Consider the following 20,946-nt stretch of genomic DNA (forward strand, 5'->3'; position numbering starts at 1 on the left):
ATCTGTATGTGCCCTCAGAACTGAAAACCACTTGCTGCTAGTTGTGGGTCAGAGGGAGTGTGGAGAAGCTGGTGATTATTGGAAGGCAGGAGAATGGATCTGAAGAGAGAACAGATACTTAATTTTAAACCTACTCCAAAAGTAATAAACACAAGCCATTAATAATTTGCAGGTGTCTTAACTTGGAGCACCAGGTACTGCAGTTTGAAAAATAAATTGCAAAAGAGTTAAAAATAAAAGAGATGTTATTTTGTATTCAAGTGTTCTGCAATGCTGAGGAGTGCTCATTCTTATAAATTGGCTGTTTTATGGGCATTTAGATAGTGCCGCTGTACTTGATAGCTATGCCAGCACCAAAACTGGAACACTAAAACTGAAACTTGTTAATGCATTGAATGAATTGAGAGTGCTGTATGCTTTTTTAAATGTTTGAACCTCTCATCTTCGGTAGAAGCTTCTTTTCCCACAGAAATGCCTGATAAACCAAAGCTTCTACACTGAATTGGGAACAGACGTCAAATTTCATTTTGGGGTGGACAGTAGTGCTTTTGTGAACTTCAGCCTTTGGACTATGGAAAATTAAACTTGTTCAGGCAAATAGCTCAGAACCAACTGTAAAGGGGAAGCTTTGGCAACACTGAACTTTTAAAGTGGAAGGAAATAGTCAAAACAACCACTTGAGCATACTTCTAGCTTTGGTAAAATGTTGTTTTCCTCTGAAAATGGTTAATACTTCCCATTACCTCCAGTATAATCTTTGAATCTTATGTACTCTTTTTGGCATAGTTAACTTGCACTTTAAAATGAGAGTTCATTTTAAAGATGATTAAATAAACCAAACTGTCAACCTTTTAATAATGAGGGAAATTTACATTTATTATTATAGTTCAAGTAACCTTTTTCCCTGCCCCCCTTCAAGAGTGCAGGTGAAAACGATTTGATAATTATCTTGGATGCAGTTTTCATTTTGGCCACCAATCACAGCAGGATATTATGAGAAAAGAAGGGAAAACAGTTGCCTTGAATTCTTGGAACACTCAAAAGCAGAAATGGAATTCCTAGAATAACCCTCCAAATGTCAGCAATCCTGTTTAGATTAGCCATTTAGGTGTTTTTAATACAAATTTCAAAGCAAATGTGTCCCTGTGTCAGGCTGTTAAAAACAAGACCTCGCTGCTATGCTCTGAAAGCTTTTTCCTCTTGGTACCTAGGTGCAGCAAACTAATGCACAAAAGATATTCAGAGAACACTTTTTGTCAGCCTTTCACTTCTGTTTAGGAGTTTAAGTTAAAGTCACCTTACCCTGAGGTTTGTATTTCTGGAAAATTTTCCTGTGAGAGCCTGCTGATTGCTGGAGGATTTTTCATTACCTGAAGGAACTAAATTGAAAAATACTGACCTTTAAAACATGATGTTATTCTCCAGTTTTCATTTCTGTTTATGCAGAATGTTATATGGTTGGTTGTTTTTTTTTTCCCAGGAGTTGTGGAAGTGTCGGTCCGAAGTCCCTTGGCCTGCTGGTTTAGTGCAATGCTTTATTGCTTTGGGGGCTCAGTTTTGTCCTCCTTGATGCTTGGTGAACCTCCAGTAGCATTTCTGGGAAAGACCATAAATATTCTACTGGCATCCTCAGTCTGGTAAGCAGTCACAGTTGGGTAAGATGAGTGATACTGGCTCTAAGGAAGCTATATGCTGTAAACTGATACTGTACCATCAAGGTTCCATGTAAATTAGAATTTTTACTTAAAAGTGTTGTGGATTTGGATGCTATCTCTTCATCCAGTGTCACAGCAGCTATGATCCTGTTCTCTGGAAACAGAGAGCAACTCTTACACCTTGTTGTGTAACCAAATGCTCTGTTGCTAGATTAGACTTGCCTTAGGTTTTTTTTAGTATTCCTGGTCAAACAGCTATGAATATTACTTTTTAATAAAGTTATTCAGTTGCTGATTTACTGAATATAGGTATGTCATAAATGCAGTCAAGTTTTGAAAAAGTAGTATTGAAGATCAGAACCTGGCTGATGTAAAAATTTTGGCTTTTTCTGTAACTGAGGTTCCAAGACACATCTTTCCTCCAGTTCCTACTACCAGACACATTTTTTTTTCTGTATTTTCTTCCATCCCAGATGGGCAGGTGTTGTGGTGTAGCTAGCTGAATTATATGATTGAATCAAGTATTAGGCATTTTGGCCTGCTTTGGAGTTAAAAAAAACATTCTGGAGTTATTTTCATATAAATGTGGTCTTCCAGTGGAGATCATTTGTTCCAGAAAGTGATCTTTGAAGGAAACTTCAAACTTAACAAAAGTTATGAGCAGCTGTGGGGTTTTGAATTTAGAAATCTCAATCTATATTTGGGTAGTCTGGCCTGCTTAAAATCCTTTACTTCCACTTGCCCCATAAGTTTTACAATTGCAAATTCATTAAAATGAAAGCGAGTGTTTCTATCTGTCTGGGTATATGTATTAGTTTTATGGTCTTTGTGTTGCAGTAGAAGATGACATTTAATTTGGTGAAATTAATAATATGTATTATTAGTGAATTATTAACAGAACATGCCTGTGGTTGTGTCAGTCTGATGTGGGCAGACTGACTGCTAGTTTCATCAAGTGACATGAGCTAGGAGTACACTTGAAGAGAACAGGATTTCTGTGTAACTCACCGTGGTCAAATGTGATTTGCTGTGCACAAATTAAAGGAGGTTTTAGTGAGGAGCTGTGAACGTTACAAAACGTTTTAAGCTTCCAGCTTTACAAAGTCCCCTCTTCCTGAGTGTAATGACCTTAATTCCTGATCCCAGATCGTGCACAATGGAATTCCTCAAGCCACACTCGGGACTGGAAAGTGAGTGGAGTAGTGCTGGGCTTGAGGAATGCTCCTGAATAGTCTGTAGGACAGCGGCATCTACTGTTAGCAGAGATTACAGGCAGGGAAGGCGTGGTGGGCCTTCCGGGGGTGGGCTTTCAGGGCCAGCCTCAGTCCTGTCACCAGTGCTTCAGGGTCCTAAACCCACATTCTGCACATATAAATTAATTCTGGTGTGAGTTGTCTAGGGAGTGGGTGGCTTAAATGGCTTTTTGCAGTAGCCTGTGAAATACATCCTCCCTCTGCGTTTTTGGCTTCATATCAGCTGAAGCCTGGTTGCATACAGAGGCATCTTTACAATATCTTTATCTTTACAATAAGAGATAAAGGGAAGGGCCTCAGAAATTCTTGGTAGGCAGGATCAAGATCAAAAACCTTAATGCAAGGGGCAGTGTCTTTCATTTTTTTAAGAAAACAAAATTTATCCTTCTTTTTAAATGCTTTCTCTGCTCTTATGCAATTATTACTCTTACTCCTGTACTGAAATAATCTACTTAAGATAACTTAATCAAGATACTTAATCTTGACTGGGTTTTTGTGAATGTCTCAGTAAGAACTGAATTTTATTTATTATTGAAGACATATAATAAAACACTACATAATCTAATATTTTAGAATTTACTGTCACTTAGGATTTAACTCTTAGCCATCTTGGTTTTAAAAGCAAGTTGATCAAAGATATTTTGTGTAGTCTTCTTTCAATGCTTTGAATAAAGAAATGTGCTTGTAACTGGCAAGCTGGAAAAGCTAGAATTGGTGAATATTAAGATGTTAAATATGTTTAAAAAGAGCCATGCATTTCATGTAGTATGACATTAACTAGTGGAGGCATTCTTGCTGAAGTTATATAATTCCAGGTACCTACAGTCTGGAAACACAGAGTCAGCATTTAATTTACCACCCTGTTGTAATCCTATTAAAAAAAAATCCCAAACAAAAAACCAAAACAAAACAACCCCCCTATACCAATCTAAACAAAACATAACTCACAAGATAAACTCAAACCACACAAAGTCAATCAGATACCACTTTAATGACTTGAATTATAAAAATGTGATATATAAGGTGTAGAACAATTGGAAAAATGTAAAGCTGTTTCACATGGACTTCAACAGATTCGTCTCTAGGACAGTGAGGCAGTACTGTTTGGTTTTGGTGCAAAAGCTCAGTTGTGCTCAAAAGCTTTTCAAATTTGTGCCAAGATGTGTGCCACGAGACTTTGAGCTGTCAGTAGTATATCAGACATTGCTAGTCATATTCCAAAAATATCTTTAAAGATTATGAAAAGATAATTCCTTAGCAAAAGTGTGGCTAATGTTTTTTTTTCCTGATGATTTTCAGGTATCTAGTGTTTTACTGTCCAGAAGACATATTCTGCCGCTGCTTTTCCTTTCTGCCTCTTCGTCTTCTGGTGGCAGGAATGAAAGAAGTGACAAGGACTTGGAAGATCACAGATGGCATTGCACATGCAGACAATGTCTACAAAGATGCCTGTCTTATCATGGTGGCTGTGGGCTGGGCCAGAGGTAACATGCACACAGCATCTTGTTCTGAGGATTTGGGCTTTTTTGGGGTGATGTTTAAATGTCTAGCCCCTACAGCAGAGCTGTAGCACCATCCTTGCTGTGCTGGGATGGTAGTCCTGATGCAGTCTGATGTCCCCTGAAGGAAAAAGCCTCTGCTGCAGATTTTCTGCCTGAATTAAGGGTGACATTGAAGGACTTGGAGGGGTGTTCCCTTCAGAAGGTCTTACAAGAGCTTGCAGGATGGGCGGTTGATGACAATAAAGAAGTAAATCTTCTGTGTAGCTGTTGCTGATCTTTCCAACAACATTATTGCCTTGCATGAGGCTGAAGAAGAGAACTGGGTACGTTAGGTTTTTGGGTTATAACTTGATTTTAAACATGGGGATGACCCTTGTTGCCTACCTGCCATTTGGAATTCTGAAAGCTACCTTCCTGATAGCTGTATTTGCAGCCGCACCATCAGGGACACTTCAGAAAGGAGTTGTGCAGCTCTTGTTCCTGCTTGATTCTGTGCTGCTGTGGAAAGCAGCACGTGTGAATGTGATGACTGCATCAGTTCAGATGCTGTCACTTAGAGGCAGACCTGAGCTTCTTGCTGAGTATCTCAACCTCTGAGTTCTCGTGGCTGTTGTTTGTCTTGTTTGCATGAGAGGTTGGATTAAGTCTTTTTGAGTCTGGGCTTTGGTGCCACATTTAGCACATGGTGTCATGAGTTTTTCTGAGAGCAATGGCATAATAGTGGTAGCATTCGGTGGAAACTTGCCATAAATCTCTGCAATTTCAGGTGCTGGTGGTGGCTTAATTTCCAACTTCGAGCAGCTGGTGAGAGGAGTGTGGAAACCTGAAACCAATGAGCTCCTGCAGATGTCCTAGTAAGTTTTTTATTAAAAACTGCAACAAGTTAGCTGTTGTTATGCTGGCTCCTGGTGTGGATGCTTACTTTCAGTGGTTGAAGCCAAAAAAACAAAACAAAAACCAAACCATTAGGACATATTTGTACTCTGTTTTGGTGTATATCCTTTGAAAGATGGGACAATGAACTTTGGGACTTCTGGTGATGTTTTAATCATTTTATGTTCACAGCCCAAGAGCTGCAAATGGGAAGAGAAGTCAACAAAACTTGTCAGAAAGTAGTAAAGATCTAGTGGGGAGTTGCTAGAAAGCAGTGTTGGCTCAGTTTGTCTTACAGGGACATGGTCTTCTGTCCAAAATGAAAGCACAGTGGTTCTAGAAATACACAAGTGAATTTTGGTTTATGTTCTGAGCATCACTAAGATGGCTTCCTTTGAACACTGTCACTCTTACTTTTGCTGCCAGTGCTATTTTCCTCCAAAGACATCAATTATTTGAGAAAGTACAAATTGGTTATTCAGTATAGCAGAAATGACCTGCAAGATGGGAAAAGTTACTTCTCTTGCAGGAGCAAAGAATGAGGAATATTACATGCCTTCTGGTTTTCTCTGTAAAATGAGAATTGAAACAGGCTGGAAAGCCGCAAGCTATTATTGTAAGTCAAGATAAGGTCACTGTGATAATTTCCTAAAATTCTTTTGATCTTTCCCAGGTTACAGTCAGGTCTTTAAAAATAATAATTTTATTTTTTTAAAAAGCTATCTTGCTTTTCAGCAGCCACTCCTAGACACAGAATAACAGGAGATACATTTGTAGCCTTCTCTTTGGCAATATTTCAACTTTTTGTGCATTGTGTTAGTTGTTGGCTTTTTCTGAAATTCTAAGTATTTAGAATTTCTCTTTCTCTTGTCAGTGCCTAAATGGCAGTCTTGAAAGTAAACTTCCAGAAGAAAAGGTGACTGTCATAAATAGCACTGTAGACACAAATAAAACTGTCTTTACAGGTGCAACACCAGAACAATGCTTACTGATTGGCATCACTTGCATATATTCTCCTTCCCCACTGTGGGTATGGCTCAAAGTAACTCAAAAAAGATTTTATAAGTTTTGTTTATGTATAAGTCTAAAGACCATTAAATTGAGCTAACTTACAGAGTTAAAAACATCAAACATCTTGCAAATGGATAAGATGCCTGTGTACACAGGGTTTTTTGGGCTTCTTGAGCAGGAATTTGATGTAGTTTTTTTGTTCCTGAATAGACAGTGAAGAACAGATCCACAATAGATGCTCTGTGATAACAGGAATGTCACCTGTACATGTCACATACAGACTAAGAAATCCACAGAATTCTGGATAACTGACCAAAGAGCTCTTGCTTTCCAGCTGCATACCTGGGAAGAGATTTAGTACCACAACAAAGATGTCTTTAAACTGGAAATAGAGTGGAAATCTTTGTATGTCTCAGGTCAGCACAGCTGTGTTGGCAAAACCTGGTAATACAGACCTGGCTTCAGTCAGGCTTAAGCTGATACAGCCCCAGAGCTGCTGGAGTGTTACACTGGACCAAGACTTGGACTATGTTACTCTTCAACACCTTAAGCAACTCCTTGGAGTAACTAACTCCTGGAGTATGGTAAAGGAACCTGTTTTTATGTCTAGTCCAAGTAGTGTGAGCTCTGTAATGTAACTCTTCAAGAAGATATATTGGGAGAGGAAGAGAATCAAGCTGACATATGAAGTCTGAATAGGAGCATTGATTTGAGGAGTATTTGTCAAGTAGGGGTTTTCTGGGTGTCTGAAGTAGTGCTGGACTTGATGCTTTATGGACAGAAAGTGTAGTAATATTATATAAAGTGAAAATCTTAATTTAGTTATAGCTGGATTTTGGATCTTACCACTGTTACCACAAGTTTTCATTAGTTCTATTCTGAAATAATTATTTTGCACACTTAAGAACATGTATTGCTTTCCAGGCAGCTTCCACTGTAGAGCAGAGAAGAGAAATTAACATTCTTTGTTTGATTTCTAGCCCTGTGAAGGTAACTTTGATAGGAGCAGTTCTTTTCACCCTGCAACACAGACAGTACTTGCCAATAGCAAAACACAACCTTGTGTTTTTATACACCATCTTTCTTGTTGTCTTCAAGGTAAGAATTTGAAAGTTGCTAGTGACCAAATAACAGAAGATATTTTATTTAATTGTTGAAATGCATTTTGTAGTGTTCTGTACCTGAGCAGAATGGAAGACCTGTTCTGTTACTGATTCTGTTCAATGTATGGAGGCGACAGGGAGGAAAAGAAAAAAATCAGGAATTTTGGCACTCAGTATTTGATGTTCCAGGCTTGTATGTCTCTAATCTCAGTCTTTTGTGTGTGCCTGTGCAGTCGTCAGTGGGTCTGTAAAACAAACTAGCTGGATTCTCATTTGATTTAAAATGTTCACAAAATAAGTGTTTGGGTGGGAAGGGAAAGCGTACCAAAACTACTTTGAAGTAGCTGTGACTATTTTGTAATAAAATAGACACTACTTCTCTATTGAAGTCTTCAGTCCCTCCAGTCTTGTTAATTTCCAGGAGGATGCCTTTCTTCTGGATTACTAGTTTATAAGAAAACATAATCTGTGTTGGCAGATATCTGGCAATTTTAACAGCTTCAGAGCTGGTGTTGAACAGACCAGAGAATGTGTGGAAGTGTGGTTTCCAGTCTCCTTTCTGGGAAGGAGCTGACAAGTTTAATTCTGCAGAAGTTAGCTGTGGGGGAGCCAAGACTTGAGGCTTATGTCCTTGATTTTCCATCTGAAATGATAAAGACATTGTTGAACTGTGGATGCTGGGAATGAAGAAGGAAAGGAATGTTATTCAGGAAGTGAGAAATTGCAGGTGTCCACAGGAGCTGGCTGTCCAGCTGCGCTGGAGTAACTAAATCCTTACACTGATGGTCGTACTGACAGTCCGGAACTCGCACGCACTTAGCAAATAAACTAATAAAGCAACAGTGTATCTGGTATAGTCTTTTAATAAGGTCTCCCGGAAACTTGTCGGGGCTCTGAAACCTGTAGAAACTGTTGCAAAATAAACTTGTCCAGTACCCGGATCTGAAATCCAGGTTTTTCAAGCCTGATTCCAAGTTACGTGTCCTAAGGGGTGCCCACCTAAATCTCTGAACTTTATGGGATTAATATGGCTGTCTGGAATTCTAATTAAAGTCCGGTTATGAACCTATACATTCAAAATGGAATTACACATCCCATTCTTCCAATTTAAGTGGAAGGAAGCCACTCAGTTTAGTTTTTCAGTTTGAACAAGGCACAAAACTTACACATAAAAGTTGGTCTTCACCTTAAATGTATGGCATTAAATACAATTTACTCTCAGGATGATTAATCTTACAGAGGTTTTTTTGTGCAAGTTTTTTGTGTATAGCTGATAGAAACATAGAGTCATACAATGTTAAGGGCTGGAGGGGACCCCAGAGATCATCCAGTTCCATCCCCCTACCATGGGCAGAGACATCTTCTACAAAGCCAGGCTTGTCAAGTCTTCATCCAACCTGGTCCTGAACATTACCAGGGTTGGGGTATCAGCAACATCTCAGGGCAACCTGTATCTCACCACCCTCACTGTAAAAAATTTCTTCCTAGAATCCAGCTTAAGTTTCCCCTCTTTCAATCTGTACCCATTCCTCCTTGTCCTATTGCTGCAGTTCCTGAGGAAAAATCCCTCTCTGACCTCTCTGTAGATCTCCTTCATAGCTGTGTGAGGAGTGTTGGTCAGAAAGAAAAGCATTCTTTGCCCAGTTTCAGCTAAAATGAGCAGAATTCCATTGGTGATTGCACAGCCTCATCCTTGTGTAAAAAGTTAAAGACACCATACACCCCTTCAGCTTTGAACTTGTTTACCTGTGAAGCCATCACAACTTTTATTGTAACTTGATCCTTGTTCTCCTGTAGGTAAAAATGATGTTGACAAGATGTGCAACTTCTCCATTTGCTCCCATTGAGTCTGCAGTGTGCCAAATGTTTTTTGGCTCACAAAAGACACCTTCCAAAGTGAAGGGTGAAAGTGCCACATCTTCCAACGGCTCTTCAGTCTGTGACCAGCCTTCTGAGCAACATCATGAGGGTGCTAAGAAAAAACAAGCAAAGAAAACAGAATAAGTGACTTGAAATCCTTGAGATGGTCGTGAAGATGTATGTCTTCCAGATAAGGCTGGCTAAGAATTTTCTCTAAGGAAAGGAGAACAGGGCTATGTTGTGGTTTGCCTTTTTGGGATGTTTTATATAAGCTATGTGTAAGTGCACATGTTGGATTTGTGAGTTAAAACTATGAACTTTTATAGTGTTTAAAAGTTTACTAATTTTTGTACTTACGACAACTTCAGATGCTTACATGTTAAAAAGATAGTTTCAAAAATGTGACAATCATATTTTTTTTCCTACTGTATCGATTGTTTCACGTCTTCCTATCCCCCAGTTCTTATGTGTCACTTTGGTAACACTGATTTGTACTGTCAGGTGTTCACTGTAGCACGTCCCAAATAAGAAAGTAATTTAGTAAGGCTTAATCACATGGCACTGTGTAAAATCATAAAAATGTACTGATTTAATGCCTTTAACTAGAAAAGTAACTGAACTATTGTTGTAATTCACATTGCATTAGTCTAGATTTTCTTCATTTCCAAAAGTAAATATTTTTAAATATTTTTAAATATTTTAAAATGAGAGTATATTATCTCATTATAAATATTATCAGGCAATTTAAAAATCTTAATTAGCAAGTAGAAACACATCAACATTTTTGTCGTTGGCTTACTTGGACTCTTATTTGCAAGCATTTGAGATGTAGGGGTTTTTTTGCCACATTAGTGTTTTACAAGTGGTTTGTAGTTACCTTCTGGTTCATTTGGGTCTATTCTTTGTCTGATTTCTTTTTCAAGCATATTATTTCTTTTTCAATAGAAAGGACAAAAATCAAGGACATTTTTCTTTGCATATTTTCAAGGACTTATTTCTTTTCAAAGACAAACTTCATTATGAAGAGTACTGGGCAATACATTTACCTTGTTTGGTCAGCATCCTGAGCTGCAGCACAGGGATGGGAGCAGAATGTTACCCCCATAATCCACGGGGGAATGGTCAGTGAGCTGCTGGAACACCTGGACACTCCCAAGCGGTGGGATGGGATCCACCCAAGGGTGCTGAGAGCTCGCTGGGCCACTTCCAATCATTTACCAGCACTTCAGGCAAACTGGGGATGTCCCTGTTCACTGGAGGTTGGCAAATGTGACACCCATCTACAGGAATGGTCAGAAAGAGGATCCAGGGAATTACAGGCCTGTTACGTGCCCTCAGTGCCAGGGAGGCCATGGAGCAGGTCACCTTGAGTGCCACCAGCAACAGGGACAGGACAAGCAGGGCATCAGGCACAGCCAGCCTGGGTTTAGGAGAGGCAGGTCCTGCCTGACCAAGTGATCTCCTCCTCTGCCAAGGTGAGCTGCTCAGGGCTGAAGGAGAGGCTGTGGATGTGTCTGCCTGGGCTTTACAGAGCCTTTGACACCTTCTCCCACAGCATCTCCTGGAGGAACTGGCTGCTCATGGACAGGGCCCTGTGCCCTGGAGGAGGAACAGGCTGAGGGCAGGGCCAGGAGCCCTGGGACATGGCGGGACACGCGGCTGGGCTGGCACCAGGGGGGCTCCCATGGGATCAGGGCTGGGCCGGGCCTGTTTGGCATCCTCACCAAAGGGGGGATCCAGAGCTCCCTCAGGCAGTTCCTGACAGCACCAGGCTGGGTGGGATGTGGATCTGCTGGAGGGCAGGAGGGCCCCTGCAGAGGGCTCTGGACAGGCTGGATCCATGGGATGAGGGACAGCCACGGGAAGTGCTGGGTCCTGTTCTCAGGTCACAACAACCCATGGAGCTCCAGGCTGGGGGAAAGGGGCTGGAAAAGGCCCTGGGTGTGCTGTGCCAGCAGCTGGACCCAGCCCAGGGGTGCCCAGGTGGGCAAGAGGCCGATGGCCCCCGGGCTGTGCCCGTTCCTGTGCTGGCCCTGCTGAGGCCGCATCTCAAATCCTGGGGCCTGCTCTGGGCCCCTCACACAACTTGAAAAACCAACAAGTCCAGAGAAGGAAACGAAGCTGGGGAAGGGTCTGGAGCCCCAGGAGAGGCTGAAGGAGCTGGGAAGTGGCTCAGCCTGGAGAAAAGGAGGCTCGGGGGGACCTTGTGGCTCTGCACAGCTCCTGCCAGGAGGGGACAGCTGGGTGGGTCGGGCTGTGGTCCCAGGGAACAGGGACAGGAGCAGAGGGAACGGCCTCAGGCTGGAGCAGAGGTGGGTTAATTTGGATATTAGGAAGAACTTTTTCACAGGAATGGTAAAAAGCATTGGAACAGGCTGTCCAGGGAGGTGATGGAGGTAACATCTGTGGAGGGATTTAAAAGGGCGTGTAGACGTTGCACATGGGGATATGGTTTAGTGTTGGCTTTAGCCATGCTGGGTTAATGTTTGACTTGATGATCTTAAAGGTCTGTTCCAACCTAAACCACTCTTTAATGTCAGAAGCACTGAAAGTTTTTATTAGCATTTGCTGAAATCTTGCTGCTTTCTTGCTTGTTGCGTCTTTTTTTTTACTCAAGATGTGAAGCAGTTCTAAGTGGCATACACTTCATAACTGAGAACTTTGGCATTTTAAGGATGTTACAATACATAAGAATAGAATCTTTTCAGGGGAATCTTTTCATTGATGTGCCAGTTTTTAGAATAAACCATTTTTACAAAATTAGACTATTTTCTTCAGAGAGTACCGCTTTGAAGAGCATTGTTCAGCAAAGAGGGGTTAGGTTAATCTTTGTGCAGAATGCCAAAGAGAATGTGGAGGGAGATCTGATTTGAAAAGACAAAGTTCTAGTTCCAGGTACATCTCTAAATTTAGAAAAGCTGTCACCAAAGCTGTGCTTAAAGAAAAGAAAAATAAAAGTACCAAAGAAATTTCTTGTGCCTGAGTAGTCACATTTCCATGGTGATGACCAAAAGCATTGAACTCAGTTTGAAATCCAACTTCATTGCAAATGTGCTGTACCTTGGAAGCTAAAATTACTATTTTCTTTAACACTTAAGATGAATTAAAACAAAATACCCCAAACTCTTTGGACAGATTAGCAATATTCCTTACATATTACACTGAAACTTAGTGCTCAGTTACAAATGCTTGGAGTATTCACTTGGTGTCTCATTTTTTTGTAGCTTGATATTATGGATTAACTTGAAGCTGCCAATTGACTAATTAATAATCAGCTAGTTATAGAGCAACACCAGCACATGCTGCCTGTCCATGGTTTTTTAAAGTTTTGGCTGTTTTTCTGAATAATTGTGTATTCTAGATCACTTGAACCATACAGAATGGGATTGTGGCATGGAACTGTGTTACACCTGTGTGAAATTCTGCCTGAAAACTGGCTATTCCTAGCCCAAGTCAATGTGAAAATATGCTTAGACTAAGTCTCTAACAAGTTTACCATTAGAGGGGAAAATGTATTGGTTTGTATTCATTTTCAGAATTAAAGACAACAATATTAAAATTTTTTAAAATGTTTTCTTGTCTGAACACCTTAAAAATAATGCACAACACACAAAAAATATATATTATTGTGAGACAGAACACAAGTCATGCTGACAGAAATCCTGTTTTAAGCGCCATGAAAACAATTCAGATTTGTGTTTAAAGGTATTGGGTGTTGCTGAAGGATGGGTGCTCAAAAAAGCTACATGCACATGTTCTGAGAACTGCATTTTATGACACAGAAAAAGATAACCAGTTGCTCAGAGTCTAACCTGAATTCTGTCGGAGACATTAATAGTGTGTCCAGGATGTCTTAAATAAACAATTCCCAGCTTTCATGCTGTTAGTTTTCTATCTCTGGTAGAATTCTCTGTGTGAGAATTTTGTTAACAATTTCTTGTAACTGTTGTGGTAAAGCTTGTCAGATTCAGCACAGCTGCACACATGAACTACTTGGCTGCATCTAATTTTGTCATTAACCTGGTAAAATTAGAAGAAGCTGCCTTGTGCCTATATAAACAAAGTCATTCAGAAATTGCTTTATCAACTCAATTCTTGGGCTAGAAGGGCATGTTCCTGGTTAAACCAATTGCTGTTCTGAGTAATTTCTACTAAATACACCCAGCTTCTGTAAAAAGGAATACCTTAAAATTTGCTTCAAGAGCAGAACTGAAGTTTCTTAAGACAATAAATGCTATTTGCTTTCGTCTTCTGTTTTTTCTTCATTTCATTTTATTGCAAAAATGTGGAGATGGGAGGATGTCACACAAGCAGTGCCATCATGTGAAATGTGATTCTTCAGTGTATTGTTAGGCAAGACAGTTGTTCAAGAATTCCAAACATCTGTCTTCTGTAGGAATCTGAATCTGCTCAGCATAAGGGGAGTGCTGAAATCTGACATCTTCCAACAGTCTAGACAGTGAATGCAAGATTTACTCAGAGTGAATACTCTTAATTTATAAGGTGAATCCTCATTTCTAAGGTCTAAGTGAAGTCTTAAATGAGTAGCAACAGAGAAACACCATTTTACGCCAAGATGAGAATCAAAAATGTGTTGTAAATAGTAATTTGTATTTGTCCTGATAAAACTGCTCTGTTAAGCAATCAAAAGCCTTTTGTGAAATGTGTGAAATGGTTCAGCAAGGAATAGATAGTAACATGAATGCTGACAGAGAAATACATTAATATTCTCAGGCAAAATCACTGATCTGCCAGTGGGCTTTATCTGTAGTCAGGAAGTGGAATGTGGTGATCAAAATGGCATCCCAAATAAAAACTACTGCAATCCAGTGTGACAAATAGTTTATGCACAGCAACCTGCAGCTGGGTTAAATTTTGACCCACATATGACTCAGAAAGTTATTTCAAACTGTAGCTAAGCAGTTGAATAAATTTGTAAATTAAATTGATTCAGTTATTGTTGAGATTATTTTTTAAGTACCTTTAAAACTGTTTTATTCTTTCTCTCCAAACTTCCTTAGTCATCTTCTGGCCACCATGAGGGGCAAAAAAGTAAACTTGACAGGCTTGCTCAGGTGAGAACCCCCCTGCACCTGTGCGGTCCCCAGTGCAGGAATGACATGGACCTGTTGGAATGAGTCACAGAAGTGATTAAAGAGCTGGAACATCTCTCCTATGGAGACAGGCTGAGAGAACTGGGGGCAGAGGCTCCTGGGAGACCTCATAGCAGCCTTCCAGTACCTAAAGGAGGCTTAGAGGAAAGGTGGGAACAGATATTTTAGCCCGGCTGTAATGATAGGAAAAGGGGTAATGGTTTTAAGCTGAAGAAAGGTCAAATCAGAAAATATTAAGGAAAAAATTATGATGAGGGTGGTGAAACATTGAAGTGGGTTGTCCAGAGAGGTGGCAGATGCTCCATCCCTGGAATCTTCAAGATCAGGTTGGATGAGGTGCAGATCTATTAAAAAATGTCCCTGATTATTGCATGGGAGTTGGACTAGATGGCCCTTTAAAGTCCCTTCCAACCCAAACTATTCTGTGATTCTTTGATTCTTTGAAAAAAAGATCTCTTCAGTGTAGAAGCACGTTGTCAGAGAGGTTGAGGCAGCTCTTACTGACCCTGTAAGCGGATACTGCCAGTGTCATGTAGTTCTTATGAAAGAAACTATAGGGCAAAAAAGGAAGAAACATGCATCTAAAAGAAAGAAATGTGTGTCTAACTTTGTTGTCTTTGGCTGAAATTTTAACAAGCACTCTGGCACATTTTCCCAAAATAAATTAGATACAATTTTTTTAGTGCTAGTCATTTCAGAGTCACCTTCAGTTTGGTCAAATTTTCTCCTCCCCCTTAATAGAAGACTGTTATCAGACAGTTGAATGTCAAGGCTAGATTAGATGGTTTTGGTTCTTAAGTTGGACTTTTTCATGGCCAAATTTGGAATAAAACTACTGGAAGATACTTTGATCTAAAGCTTTTTGGCACACATTCTGTTTTCTAAAAATAATACCCATTTATGGTCCTGGGGTGTTTAGGATTTACGTGGAAGTATTTTTGAGTGTCTTTGAGGGGAATTTCAGAATACCTTCAAGGCACTTAACAAGTAGATTACTGTGAGCAAGATGAAAATACAAACTTAACTGGTTCTGTTGTCATAGCAGAGTGTCAGAAAAATCCAAGGTGAAGAAATCTGTTTTATATTGAAGAGGGTGCAGTTTCATGGTAACTGCTTCGTCACATGAGCAACTTCTGCAGTTTAAATGTTGTTTGTGTGAAAACTTTGCTCTTTTTACTTCCCTGCCACCCATCATGCACCAAAGCCTGGTTCTGACTCTCCCAGAGTGAGCTGTTTTCCTGCAAAGGAGAGAGTTGTTCTCTGGTCTTTGCTTTCTAGCTTCTGGAAACCTAAAGCAGCAGCGCAGGAGAGAGAGAGAGGCTGAGTGCTTTACTTGAAATTTTCAAGCTGGGAGCGAGGCCCATCTCTCTGGGTAGCTGGGGTGTGTCCTTTGGCTGCAGTCCAATTACCCAAAGTATTTTTAATCGCCTTTAGTTCAGTATAGCAGGTGAATGTTAAGGAAAACCCTCCTGTCTGATCATTCAGATGCTTCTCTGGGAGTCACACTCGTTCTGCCTGAGGCTTTTAACTGCTGGGACTGATGGCATGTTGGAATCTGGAATTAAATAACTAATGTACCAATAATTTGGATATCTTCTCCTGCAAGAAGTACACATGTGCTTTTTATTTATTCTTGACATTATGGATTAAAATGTTCAGGATCAGGTTGGGTTCTTCTGAATCCATCTCCCCAAGTATAATCCAGGTGTCCTGTACCTGGCTGGGGTTTAAAACTGCCTTGCCAAAAGAATGGTTCCTTAGAAATCAAATGTGTTGATTATTTTTTCCCCTTCCCTTATCTTTACCTAAATCTCCTGCTTATATCAGACTGAAATTTGAGTAAGTTTGGCAGGAATTGGATCATAACTGAGTTTACAAGAAGCTGGAACACAAAGGCTCTTAAAAGAACCAAAGTTTCAAGGCTGGTGTCTATTAAGTAGGAAGATACAGATGCCAAATGCTAGTTTACCAAAATCCTATAAAGAATTAGTGCTAATACTTTGGGAAAGCAGTGAATTTTCAGGAAACAAACTCAGGCATTGCCATTGAGAGTATCCACTATATACAGACACGGGAACCAAATTTCCAAGTTGTGCATTGCTGTGATGGTGTTCTTGTCCTCAAATACAAACAAAATGGAGCACAAGGGTATTGAGCTCCAGACCAAGCTGAAGCAAGAACACAAGGAGTCAGGACAAAGCGAAGTAACTCCTGGGAATGCTATGCAGCATCTTATTGCATGGTGTAGCAAGGGGAGGGAACCCAGACTGTTGTCAGAAATTCACTAGGAATATGGTTCTAATACTGGTACAGCCTTATTGTTGCTGACCTGAGAGGTGACGTGCTGCATTCCTGAGTCTGTACCTGGTCTGCATGGATGTCTATGAAATCAGAGCATCAATGCTGCAAGGAAAAGTAATGATTAAGAAGGTCAAGCTGGGTAAGACCCCTGGGGATACATCTGCAGTGTGGACTACAAGAATGTGACCAGGCATTTCAAGTTACTAATGAGAATGCACTTGTGATACCTTTAAACAGTGCTGATTTTGAATTTTTCTTTTTAACCCAGGGTGAAATGAGGTGAAGAAGAGCAGGGTCTGAGCACTTCACTAATGCCAGAAAAAAAAAAAGAAAAAGAGAGAGAGCTTTAAAAAGGATATTCCTGGTAAAATGCATTCAAGCTTCTAGGTATGCAGTAAAGTAGTCACATCAGGCAACACAGAATTCAGAATATAACTACCCCTAGTGTGGGCTTCTTACCGCTCATCCAGGGGCATTAGATCAGTGAACCTAGTATATCTTCTGAAAGGAAAGAACAAGAAAAGTGATAAAAGTTATGGGTTGGCTTTGGCACAGAGAGTGACTGACTCAGTAGGTCGACTGCTGGCTCAGACTAGCAGGAGAGGAGAACACTGCCCATCACGAAGTCTCTAAAATCAACTGGACCCTGATGCATGTGGAATGAATTTGCACAGTACAGCAACTTCAGCTGGAACTGGTAAGTAATGGACCCTGAGCAAACAAACAAACAAACATACAAGCAAACAAAGAAAAGCCATTTAAGTTGCACAACGTGTAATTAAGCTGTGGAACTCATTGCCTGCAGTACAAGTGCTAGAAATGGAAAGCAGTTAGATACCAGTTGTGACTCAGGCAGGCGTCGGAGAGTTTTGTGAGATGGTGTGGGAGAGTATTTTTAGAGAATCACAGAATGGCTGGGGCTGGAGGGGGACTCTGTGCATCAGCCAGTCCAACCCCCTCCCAACGCAGGGTCACCTGGAGCAGGTGGGGTTGGAATGTCTCCAGAGAGGGAGATTCCACACCCTCCCTGGCAAACTGTCTCAGTGCTCTGCCACCCTCAATGGAAAGAAATTACTCCTTGTGTCGAGTGGAACAACTTCTTTTTTTAGTTTGTGGCCATATGAGTGCATTGACCTATTCTCCAATATTCTGTTGTCAGACCCTGTCCCCCAGGGAAAGGTGCTGACAGGTTTTTTGGGGAAATTACAGGGATCAGCACATCTGGAGCACAAAGGATTGGCTTAATCCTAGAAAACCCTCCTTCCATCTTCCCTACCAGGAAAACAAAAAACTCATGGGCTGGAGAGGCCCTTGGACTCATGGTTGTGTTGTAGCAGCAGTGTTTATATTTGCTTCTGAAAACTGGGCACTTGTTTTGTCAGTGTGTCCTCTCTTATGAAACAAAAGTCCTTCTCTTGCCTCTGTGCAGTTCATTATTTGTAGAATGCTTTCAGGAGCCCACATGAAAGTGTATTTTAGATACACTAATTATTAGTGTTAAGCACAGCTGCTTTGTCTGAAGGCTTTCTTCCAGCTGGAAATGGGTTTGACTGCAAGGAAACATATTTTTCCTAGAACACTATATTGGTTTTAAGTCTGGGAAGCAGAGAAAGCAAATAAAGCCATTTTGTTTAAAAATATATATTTTTCAGGGGTGAAAATTATTTCTCCCCTTATTTTAATTAGAAGTATTGTTGTTTATGAAAAACTGCTGTTTAATTCATCATGGGGAAACGGTCAAACAGTAAAATAAATAGTTTTTGGAAAAAAGTAATTTCCTCAGTTACTTTCAATCATTTGCTTAGATATTGACAGAAAATTTTCTTGGAAGCTGTCATCTCATTCAGAAAGCAGACTTTGAGTTTAATGAAAAGTTTCAGCAAATATCTGTTGTGTGTAAAAAGCACCCACTTTTTTTCCCCCAAGACAAAATTTTTCTTTAAGACCCATCATACAACAGTATGGAAATTTACTGTGATGATACAGGGTTTTGAAAGCTTGGATGGTGGGGAGAAATTCTTATCTATCAGGTTGTGATCATGTGCTAATGATGACTTGCTTTGCTGTTTAGGTTGCAGAGAAGAGTTTTACTTCTGTAAACTGGTCCTAAAAGGGGTTTTGTTAGTTTCTGATGTCAGCCACATTAAAATAAATATTGTTCTCCTGTTCAAGAGCCTCAAAAAGCTTCAGTCTGAAAAAAAATAAGTGGTTTAGTCTTACTTACAGTCACGTCCTTTTCCCTTTCCAGTGTTAAGCTGGTGCTAAAAGTACATGTTTAAGCCTATCACATAAGTACTAATAATAGGGAGAGGGCAATGATTAAAAAAAAAGTAGGAACTTATGCTATTGAGCTCATCATTTTGTAAGAACAGAGCATCTCAAGCAAGCGGGGAAAGCCACTTTGTTTATCTGGCTTGTGCTTGGTGTTATGGAAACACAAACACTCTTGGAAAAAAAGCAATACAGGAAGTGTTGAAACAGGCATGGGTGCAGTGCTAATCTGCTTCAGCAACCAGGAGGATCACCAGCACAGAAATTTTCTTATTCTTTGGTCCTTGGTGCCCCACTTAAAGGTATTACCTGATGGTTCTCAGGGCTGTGATTTGTGAGATAGGAGAAGCTGTAAAACTTGGTAAAAACTGTAAAACTTGGTAAAGTTTTGGCTGGGAGCTGTGTTTAGCATTAGCTGAGCACAAGGCTGGCCTGGATATGGACAGTGAAAAGCCATGGGTCACTCTGCACTGCTCTCTTGGATCTATTTTAGAGCACCTTCCCTTTTGTTACATTTGTCTTGTAATGTTTACCAAATCTCTGAAGGCTGGACTATACAACTGGACCTGATGATCTTAATGGTTTTTTTTTCCAACCTAAATGATTCTGAAAGAGTAAAAATCTCTTCTTTACTTGCTTGGGGTTACTTTGCCTTGCATTAGTGTGACTGACGGGTGTGTGTGCAGATGTTTTCACACAGCCAATAAATGCAGGACAGTTCAGCACAAAGAGGGGGGATCAGGAACTCCAAGATCACCTGTGAAATGGCCTGAATGCTGCTGCTGTCTGGAGAGCTTGATGTGAACTGTTATGCCATCTGCCAGAACTCTCTGCCAAATTAATTACAGATCAGCAGCAAGAAAGTCTGAATGACCATTACCAACCATGGTGGCATTACCCTAGCAAAAATATTGTCTTTGTGTGCCCCAAAAACATTAAAGTCTGTTGTAAATAGCAAGATTAGAAAATGCAGATCCTGTTTCCAGCCCTCTGTGTTCAGTCACTGGCAGTGCATTGACAGCTCTAGATCCATCTATGCTCATTTAAAGCTTTGGCCTGAGCACTCAACAGGGGATGCTTGGAAAGATTCTGAGCACATTTAGTGTTCCATTCCCCTTGGGTGTGCAAATTTCCGAAGCTGCTGTGATAATCTTGGCCTGGATATCCAGCACAGAGCATTCTGTCTGCAGGACTGCATGTCCTTGGCTCACCATCAGGTGGGAAGAGGTGCTGGGTTCTGGGCTTGCATGTGCCTCTGCTTTTAGAAACAGTCTGGGCAAGCGGAGGAACAGTTCTGCAGAGCCATTACAGTCTCTTCTGTACGTGATGTTTGGGCACATTTTAAAGCCTTTATTTCCTCAGCCATGAAATCTTCTTTGAGTGGTTGCATTCTGTCTTGTAAGTACTCTCGTCAGGGCTTTTCCAACATATGTTTACAAGCCTCTGTGGGTGTGTTTGCCATAGTAATTCCTGGCTACATTTTATTGGAAATGTCATGATACTCACAGGGTTTGGAGAGAGAAGTAGTGGGAAATGGCAGTCACAATTCCCACTGGCATGGACAAAAGCCACAGGCCTCAGACTTCTTTAGAAGGTCTTTCTCTTTGTAAGGGATGTGCAGTCTTTATATTTTCTCTGTTCATAATAAATCTATGCTACTTCTGTCAATATATACAACTGTTCTCATTTTACCCTTTCTCTCTGCTCACTGTCATTATCCAAAATAGTCTCTAACAAAAAAAATAGATTAAACTAACCTCCTCTGTTTTTATGTGCACCTTCCTAGTTAAATGTGTTTCAGCTGATGAGCTATCACTTGTTGAGTCATGGCAAACCCTTTGTCCACATTATGACTAGTAGATATATAATTGCCTCCTGAATTAAATTGTTCTTTCCACCTTCCTGCGGTTATTTTCCCTTATCTCCTTTGACATTCACATTACAAAGTAACAATGTTGTAATTGTTTTGAAATTACTTTGCCTGTGAGACACTCAATCTTGGT

The 20,946-nt window shown here is 40.4% G+C and overlaps 1 protein-coding gene across 1 annotated transcript; it reads left to right on the forward strand.

Annotated features, from left to right (window-relative positions):
- Window positions 1-1,486: 1,486 nt before the first annotated feature.
- On the forward strand, window positions 1,487-13,506 carry TMEM38B (transmembrane protein 38B). The gene is made up of 5 exons (XM_031062824.1): window positions 1,487-1,637; window positions 4,208-4,392; window positions 5,177-5,264; window positions 7,275-7,392; window positions 9,195-13,506. The coding sequence occupies exons 1-5, from the start codon at window positions 1,531-1,533 to the stop codon at window positions 9,399-9,401; spliced, it is 705 nt and encodes a 234-aa protein (XP_030918684.1). The 5' UTR covers window positions 1,487-1,530; the 3' UTR covers window positions 9,402-13,506.
- Window positions 13,507-20,946: the final 7,440 nt, after the last annotated feature.

Source organism: Geospiza fortis, unplaced genomic scaffold (assembly GCF_000277835.1).
Source record: "Geospiza fortis unplaced genomic scaffold, GeoFor_1.0 scaffold208, whole genome shotgun sequence".
NCBI classification, from domain to species: Eukaryota; Metazoa; Chordata; class Aves; order Passeriformes; family Thraupidae; genus Geospiza; species Geospiza fortis.

Bases quoted from the DNA above. Each gene is read 5' to 3' on its own strand.
- TMEM38B (XM_031062824.1), top strand. From the start codon at position 1,531: ATGCTTTATTGCTTTGGGGGCTCAGTTTTGTCCTCCTTGATGCTTGGT. The intron at 4,393-5,176 runs GTAACATGCACA...CTGCAATTTCAG, and splicing joins GGCTGTGGGCTGGGCCAGAG to GTGCTGGTGGTGGCTTAATT. The intron at 5,265-7,274 runs GTAAGTTTTTTA...TTTGATTTCTAG, and splicing joins GAGCTCCTGCAGATGTCCTA to CCCTGTGAAGGTAACTTTGA.